The 8,978-nt window shown below is 39.6% G+C and overlaps 1 protein-coding gene across 2 annotated transcripts in view; it reads right to left on the minus strand.

The window, feature by feature from the left end:
- LOC109719509 (protein phosphatase 2C 70) overlaps positions 1-8,629 on the minus strand; it is a 60,204-nt gene extending 51,575 nt beyond the window's left edge. For both annotated transcript variants that reach the window (XM_020246244.1, XM_020246245.1), the window contains exons 1-7: positions 8,332-8,629; positions 6,631-6,817; positions 6,363-6,551; positions 6,102-6,277; positions 5,667-5,825; positions 4,727-4,870; positions 4,600-4,661 (exon numbers count right to left, since the gene is read on the minus strand). In XM_020246244.1, coding sequence (XP_020101833.1) covers positions 4,600-4,661; positions 4,727-4,870; positions 5,667-5,825; positions 6,102-6,277; positions 6,363-6,551; positions 6,631-6,817; positions 8,332-8,478 — 1,064 coding nt within the window. In that variant the 5' untranslated portion in view covers positions 8,479-8,629. The remainder of the gene's footprint in view (positions 1-4,599; positions 4,662-4,726; positions 4,871-5,666; positions 5,826-6,101; positions 6,278-6,362; positions 6,552-6,630; positions 6,818-8,331) is intronic.

Below are 8,978 nucleotides of genomic sequence, written 5' to 3' on the forward strand. Positions count from 1 at the left end.
TTAGGTCCATCCTAGACTCTCTCTTTACTTGTTCTTAATTGCTCTGATACCAACAACACTGTCACGCCCTGCCCAGAATCCACTACCAATTTGGCACGGTTCGGGCGCACCGGACGGACCGCCGAACGGACAGCGCATCTCCTGTCCGCCCAAGGCCAAGCAACCAGATCATGTACAGATAAGCGCCCAGGGAATGCTTAAATAACATACATGATCGATACGATGCACACAAGTGCACTATAACTAAGAGCAAGAACCACAAGTGAATATACAAGTGTACAAAGAGAGAGAGTCTAACTATTACAATCATTCAACATTTACATCATTTGAATATATTATATTTTCATCTTCCAAAATGTGAATACATGTTTTCCTCAAAATACAAGTAGCTCTCCAATAACTATCCAAAACATCATCTAGTACACGTGTACTCTAATGCATAAAAGAAAAGCTACTAACTAGGCTCACTTAGGGCGCTATGCCCTTGCCGCGGTCCTCGCTCGGCTCGCCTCTGTGTGTACCTGTACCCCAAAACCACACGGGGTGAGAACTATATAAATATAGTTCCCAGTGGGTTCGGCCGCCGACGCCGCCGGTTTTCCCACTAGGTCTAAGCTGGCACAGATAGAGAGATAGATAGATATATAGAAAATGAACTGCAACTACTCTATCATGCCATCAATGATAATAATGCATGCAACAACTACTATCATGCTAGTATCATGTCATGAGTATATAAAAGTGCATAGCAATGTAATCTACAACATACACTATGTCTACTCAAGGTAATAATGCAAGTCTACTATGCATTTCATGTTTATTACCCAATCTACTTGGTTAACCCGTAGGTTAAACCCTCGACTCACTCTCAATCTCATAGGTGAGGAGAAACTGCACTCGCACACCGAGACCGTCTGCGGGACAACTACGTCTGCCCCTAGTGAAGTACTCCGGAGACTCGTGCCTCGGTGGAGCGACCACCGACAAGCAAAAACAGACTAGTGAGTATGATCCAATCCTCACAAGAGGATACCCTGTCTACTAGGGTCAATGTGCCTCTGCTGCACAGTCATGATATATAATCAATGTTGGGACTTCTACTATCCCTAGGTTCATGTCAAGTTTACTACACTAGACTCAATGCCACTCGTTCGATCATTGTAGTAAGTTTTCTACTAATTGACATGCCACTCGTTCAAGTTTAGTGTCTCTACTACACTAGTTCAATGCCACTCTACTAGGCTATGTCCAAGTTCGGCTCTTTATGCCGCTATAGGATTCTATGCCATAAGACCCAATCCTCATGCTACCCTAGTCTAGGTGTTCAACTCATAAGTACACTACTAAGAAGCATGCAAGGAAAAAGAAAATATACATTTATTAATCCTATAATGCAATATGATCAACACATATGTAACTTAGACATAAAAAGAAACCCGGATGTTCCGGAACGACACCCCCCACCTTTTGCGTATAAGGAGGCTCTAGAAGTGCGCTTCGGCGTCCTTTACGACGAAGCCTCGGTCTTCTTGGTCCAAATGATGCTCAATCGGCCTTATTTTGCCGATAGCTCTTGACCCGCTCGACGAATCGAAATTCCGACTTCGCCCCCGCGTTTCGTTACCTAGCAATTAGGTTTACAAGGCCTCAAATGAGATCAATCTCATACTTTTCCAAAAACCCTATTTTGGTGCCCTAGGGTTAGCATCAAGCTAAACCCATCTCAAAACCCTAGATTCTAGCTCCAATCCTACCATTCATGGTGCTAGGAATCCATTTGATCCCATCCAAAGAGCTAAAACCCAAAAATCCTAAATTTCACAAGCTAGGGTTGGATAGCTTACCTCTTAGCTACACCAAGGAGAAGAGGTGAGGGAGAGGAAGATGTCCAAGGTCTCCTCTTGATCTCCTTCTTCTCCTTCCTTTCCTTCTCTTCCTTTCCTTCTTCTACTTCTTGTTCTTCTTCTCTTTTCCTTCTAGAGAGATAGAGAAAGCAAGAGAGTGTGAGGGAGGGAGTGAAATGAGAGATGAGAGAGGGAAGGGGCCCATATGCCCCTCTATTGTAACAATATCCATCCAAGCCCCTCCACTTTTCACTCTTTGCACTGCCCCTCACTGGGCATTCTGCGCCCAGAGGGGCCGGTCTCCCCGACTTGGGACCGGTCCCCGAGAGCTTCAGCTCGGGTCAAGCGTTCGGGTACCGGTCTCTCGGAGTCTCTCTTCGAGAGACCGGTCCTCGGGAGACCGGTCCTTGCCTGTGAGACCGGTCCCCGAGAGCAATATTTTCAGGACTTAGCCAAATATCTGGCTTTCTCGCTGGGTTCGCGTTCGGGGACCGATCCCTCCCCGCCAGGGACCGGTTGCCTCAAGCAACCCCGCAACACCAACCGATGGGACCGGTCCCTCCCTGCCAGGGACCGGTCCCCGAGAGCAATTTTGCTCCAGTGCAGATTTTGCACTCTTTGCTCTCGTGGACTCATTTCCAATGCACTTTTGGTGATTTTAATATCTTTGGCTTTTTCAAAGCACACCAATACGACCCTTGGTCGATTCTCGATGAAGTCTAACTCTCGTATTTCGAGAATTCACTTCCTTACAATTATAATGGCAGGTAGTGCCTGAGGTCGACTAATCAATATGGCAGGTTGTGGATTGAGTACAGGTTTTGGACTATTCATTCATTGAGGCATATAGTGCTAGGTTTCTTTTACAGTAGCAGCAAGTTGATTATTTATTGTTCATATTTATATCTCTTACTACTATAGATTTACATTTCAGTACATTATATCCATCTCTATATCTCTCTTTTTTTTTCTTTTCCTATGAATACGACTTGCCTTCGTGGCTCTGTCGTACCCACTGAAAAATCTTAGGTTGGTTTCTTACCCCATGGTATTCCACAGGTGGCACGAATGAAGAGGCAAATCAGGGCAAGGTGTGAGATTCTCGGTCTAGTTAGCTTGCATTAGTGGTCCCCAATTTGTTACAATTTTATTCCTTATTTTATTTCATTTATTGTTTTTAGATATTGATGGTGGTTCAGTTAGACTTGTTTATTGTGAATGGATGACAACTTGTGGATATCTAGTTAGTGTTTGGTTATTATGGTACTTGAATATTATGTGGATTTAGGCACCGGTGATTGTTGGTTTTATGATTTATGGTTTCAGTTTTCTGGATTTTATAGCAAACTATTTTCTATACCTCGTGGTAGCCGATTTTCAAAACATGATGTTTCCGCGTGGGAAACGATTTTCAAACAGTTTTCAAATTGGATTTTGGTTCTTATCGTATCCTTTGGTTTTCAAAATAAAGTTTCCGGGTAGGAAACACTGTCAAATGATAAATGTATATTAATGAATGCCTTCGCATCATTTCTCCTAAGGTGTGCTTAGTTGAATGTACAGATCATGCATCATATTCGTAAGGACTGATTAGCTAAATGTGCATACGCATATATTTGTATGTGTTCTAGATGATGTGAGTGTAGATTATGGGTTGTGTGTCGTTGTACGATGTTGTACAGGCCGGTATGCCGTGCAAATACAAGAAAGGCCCTGTATATGTGGACAGAGGAATCTCCGTATTTATAAGGGATATGTACATCCTGTAGGCAAGGCTAAATATTCAAAAAAAAAAATTGGGCATTTTCCGCAAACTCTGGTTTTGAAACGATACCTCTTTCATAAAAGGGTTTACAAAAGGGCCTCAAGACGTGACAAATCAAGGGCAAAATGTAAACTTTGACCTGTTTGAATTTATGAACATCTTGTCCAACACATACCTTTCATTTAGCAGAGAATCTTATAGTAATTGCTAGATTAGGAGAATAAGAAAGGTATACCACATGTGGAAATCCTTTTAAGTCATTTCTTTAATATAAGATAAATAACTAAGTAGCTGAAATATACTATCCAACCAAATAATGGATGCCAAGGCCTTCTAGGAAGCTATATATCAAACTTCTAGCTTGCAATTAAGAAAGAATCCTCAATGCATTATCCGGATAACCTGTTCTGGCATCCAAACAATGCCTTCATGTTAAAAAAAAAAGGTGCAGTAAAAGTTTGTTCATGTGCTTTCACACAAAATGACAATACTTTGGGCATATAGGCTATAGAAAATACAAGCAATGATTTTAGCCGTCTTGTTACGAGACCACAACTAAGCGAGCATTTATTGTAATTTTTTGTTAATAAAGGAGGGATAGGCTATGGGACATGGACATACCTTATGCATAATGCAATGAACTAATGAACCCAGGGTGGGCAAGTGCACCTTTGCCCCCACCTAAAGCCACTTCTATAAAGAACGTCACTTGATAACTTAGAATAAAATGTATTTAGCTTGGAGTGGCCAAACTTTGGTGTGGTCAAAAGACAATACATAGCCTCGAGAGAAAATGAAATAAAGAAAAGCAAAACTAATTAGCCTCCAATAAATTCTACTAGAACTAATGTTGGCTAATACATCACGACAGATAATCCTTGTTGATAGAGATCATTACTTAATTCCCCTATATGTACTACACAACACAAAAATTATCCTTAGTTTCTGGGGAAAACCAGTCACCACAGTCTAAAAGAAATGACCACTCACTTGCTCGCAGCTTTGGCAGCTCCAACTCCACCATGCCCATCAAAAATTCCAAACAACCCAAACTGCAGGGCAAGAGTTAATACAGATAAACATAAGAAAAACTACAGTAATCTGCTTGTAATAAGACCTGTTCAACACCAGGGAGGGGATACTGGCAGGAGCACACGTCCTCCATAGGAAGCCTCCTCCCACCTCGACGAATGGACATTGGTTCAGAAGCAATACCAACTCCAATTGATATTTGACGCTCAACATGTTGTGAAATCTGAACCTACAATATGTGAGATATGATGGGAAATATACATCACATTTAGGATTGAAAATCAAAAGGGAGCACACAATTTCAACACAAAGTAATACTAGGTAAAACAAGTAGCTCCTGCTAGCACAGTTTCATTTACAATGTCTAATAAAAAAGAATGGGGCGAGAACCTCACTTGCTGGGATGGTTAAACAATGCCCAAAGCAGCATCGAGATAAGCAAGGTCAGCTTTTTAAGATTTCAATGGAGGTGAGAAGGGCCTTACAAGTCAAGATACTCCTAAATTTGAATAAAGAACACTATAAGACAACTACCAGCGACCTCTTATTAGAAGTTAGCACACAAAGACTCTACTGACCATCTTAGAAAAGTCAGTCTCATCAAAATAATTCAAATAATTATTTATTCTAATGAAATCACTAAATATTGTTGATCTCATGCAAGTTGAAGACCCCACTAAAATGAAAACAAGAACGTCAGGATAGAGATCTGTTGTTTAACTCATAGCTACAAATTACAAGACCAAAAGGCAAATTGGAAACAAACTGAATAGAAGACAAAAAACAAAGCAGTGACAAGCATAGAAAATTCCTGAATGCTGCTTCAGCTAGTTGATTGGCAGCAACATACTAGAGACACATAGCAAGAGGATTTCAACGGATTGAGGAAACACTACTCTACAAACAAATTTATTATGCAATAATAGATGGGAAGGCTTGGCTATCTTATCTCATTATAGCAATCACTATACTTGTAGATTCAAACTTAAGAAGATTAAGACAGCACAGAGATAGAACTGTCTTACAAAAACTTTTGAAGAAGTGCCAAGCGTAATAACATCTCCATCTGCAAGTTCAACAGGATCACTCCAATTTCTAGATCCAACATCTGGATGCTGGACCAACTGAGAGTTCAAGAATGTTCCGTTTAAGCTACCCATATCGACTAGCTCCCATTTTGAAGTCTGCAAGAAGCCACATATTATAGATTTCTAAGAACGAAGAGGATGTAAGAGAAATACATTATAATTTACTAAAGCAATTATAGAAACATGCCAATAAGTGAAACAAAAAAAGGGCCACAGGGGATCCTATTAGTGGGAACAGAAGATATTATAAAACAATTAATCATAGTTTGCATCTTCATGATCACTAGCCTTGATCAGTAGAAATAATTATCAAAAAGCTTCCAGGCATAAGAAACAGCGAAGGGAGTAACAATATAAAGCTTACAGCCTTACATTCATGTTCCACTTGATAAGCGCATGCTTTCCTGAAACCTCAGAGTCCTTCAATAGCAAATCACTTGGGGAAACTCTTCCAACGGTCAATGAAAGCTTTGAAGTATTTGTCGACTGTCGGGAACAACAAAGCCCGCGAGAGGGACCGGCTATGACCTCCAAGTCTAGGCTGCTTCCTGCAATTCTAAACAAAAATCGTCAATAACGTGCCATATAGAAAGCAATTTCCTAAAAAGAACCATATCTATGGAAGCAGCTTACGAAGAAAAGGAATATCCTTGACTGAAAACATATGATTCCTGCCATTGTCATTAATAGTGTCGACACCATTGTTTATGTCTCTTCGTACATGTCTCAAGTCTTCAAAGCTTGCTACTGCTGCATTCTTAAGAGTATAACAAACTCGTGGATCTTCAGAAGGATCATTTGTTACATCAAGTACCAAACTATCTGAGCAACAAAACTCACTTTGTCTTACCACAAAAATTTAGAACATAACAGGCATTGACTATGTAATATAGTTCTGTACCTTGACTAATATGAGATTTAGTTGAATGAACCCTCTTTTTATTGATAAAACCACGAGCGCTTGGTGAAGTGTTATTTTCATCAATTTGAATTCTTGATTCCTCAACAAAATTTCTAGCCAAATCGTAGCTTTGGCCTGGCACATCATCCACATTCTCGGAGAAAAGAGGCCTGTTGAGATCATCAGCCTGCAAAGGAAGAAATAAGACTGATGATAGAACTCTGTATATTCTGCACTTTTAATATTGCAAATAACTAATTAGTGGAAACAGGTGCATAGCATTTTATCCAAAAACAGATAACCGAGGCAGCAAATAAACTTCCTTGTATTTTTTAACATAATTTTATAACACCGTGTCTGATATTTAATCTATTTCAAGGAAAAGCAACAAACAAAGAAAAAGTTGGAAACTCAGATTTTGCAACCCTTGGTTTGCATCAACAAATCTAAGATTAACAGCATAAGGCTGACTAACATATTTTTATAGCAATACCGACATTCCTCATACATAAGTAGATAACATTGTGAATAACTAATTCAGAAGTTATGCAATTGGTAAAAATCATTCAACATTGTGATCAAATTGGTCCTGAACCAAGTCAAAGGACAGTTTCGAATGTATCAGAGTAGCAAGAACACCGATAATGCATTTTTATAGAACAACTCCATTAGTTTGCCCTTTGGTACTAAGCCTCATACCAACCATGGCCGAGTCATTTAGTTTGCCTTTTGGTATGACATTAAACTGCAAATTCACCACACAGTAAATCAAAAAAGGAACAAAAAGGGACTCCAGAAACATGTTTATTGTAAAACTATTTGAAAAGATATGTAGACTAACTATTCGAAAAGGTCTGTGTAACGATTTCTTTCATCATGTCTCAAATCGGCTGCATATAGAAGTAGGCAAAAGGCCACAAGAAGCACTCTTTATAGCTAAGCCTTGTCTGAACCGAGCAAATTGGGTAATGATTCAATTATCCCCGGTGACACTTGTTGGAGTTTGACATTCATCGCATTCCTTTACCATCCAAAGTATGGTAATGACACCAGCATTCACCAGTATATTCCAGTTCAGAAGTAAAAGAAACTCATCGAAGACGCTATCAAGAAGATGTAGTGAAAATAAATTAAGGGACCTGTTGAGCCGAGTAATGATGCTCAAAATTACAAAATGTCAAGTCCTGGCATATGAAAACAGATTTGCTAGTCAAATGATTTTTCGCTGAGACGCAATAGCCATCTGGTATTTTCAGGAATACAAAGGCCCCGAGAGAAAGCCTCTATGCTGAACAACAAAAGTCGAAATATTATTTTGATCAGACAAGCAAATGTCTTTAAAGAAATACAGGCTTACATAATAACAAACACGAAACGTAGAACCACACCTGCGAGGTTTATTCACCGGAAAAAGAAAACCCTTTAATAGCCAGCGATTTACCACAAAATCAAAAAGACGAAAAAGACTACAGCTAGAGATTAACAAAAGAACACAAAAAAAAAAAAAAAAAAAAAAAAAAAAAANAGCAGAAAGATAGGCGCCGTACGGGCTTTATAAATAAAACCGTTAAGTCAGTGACAGATCGCATGCTACCAAGTTTTCCAAAAAAAAAAAAAAAAAAAAAAAAAAAAAAAAAAAAAAAAAAAAAAAAAAAAAAAAAAAAAAAAAAAAAAAAAAAAAAAAAAAAAATTCATACTCACGTTATTGATGGGAGGAGAGGGAGAGGGGCAGTAGGAGTGGGCGAAGAAGCGCCAGGGTCGGCAGGTGAGAACGAAAACGAGGAGGAGGAGGACGACGACGACGACGACGACGATGAGGGCGGAGACGCCAATGAGGCTCGGAGCCATCTCCGTCGAGAGAGATACCAAAAAGAGAGAAGAGGCGCGAAGGGCCGTTCTGAAAGGGTCGCATCACCCCTCTTCTTCCTTCGTCCGCCCCACCTCCACCGCGCCCACTCCACATCCCATTGCTTCGGCTTTCTTTCTCATAATAATAATAGACGCATCGTTTTGGGAACAAGCCGTCCTCGGTTTCATCCCTTTATTTATTATTAAAAAATACTAGTCAAAAAAAAAAAGAAAAAAAAAAAAACCTAAAAGAATTGTATAAAATTTTCTAGGCCAATTTGCATAAAAAATTCACTAATTTTGAGCTTTTATAAAAATAGGACACTTTTTTTAATTTTGCAGATTCGGACCAAATTTTTCGCCATCTGACCAAAATGCTCCTTGTCTCTATCCGCCTCACTCATATTCGCTCATATACATATACCACAAAATACGGTCCCTAGGTGGGCATTAATTAAATACGCCGTAAGCTTGGTTACGCAACCTCCTGCTCATCGAAA

The sequence above is a fragment of the Ananas comosus genome, linkage group 13, assembly GCF_001540865.1.
Source record: "Ananas comosus cultivar F153 linkage group 13, ASM154086v1, whole genome shotgun sequence".
Classification (NCBI taxonomy): domain Eukaryota; kingdom Viridiplantae; phylum Streptophyta; class Magnoliopsida; order Poales; family Bromeliaceae; genus Ananas; species Ananas comosus.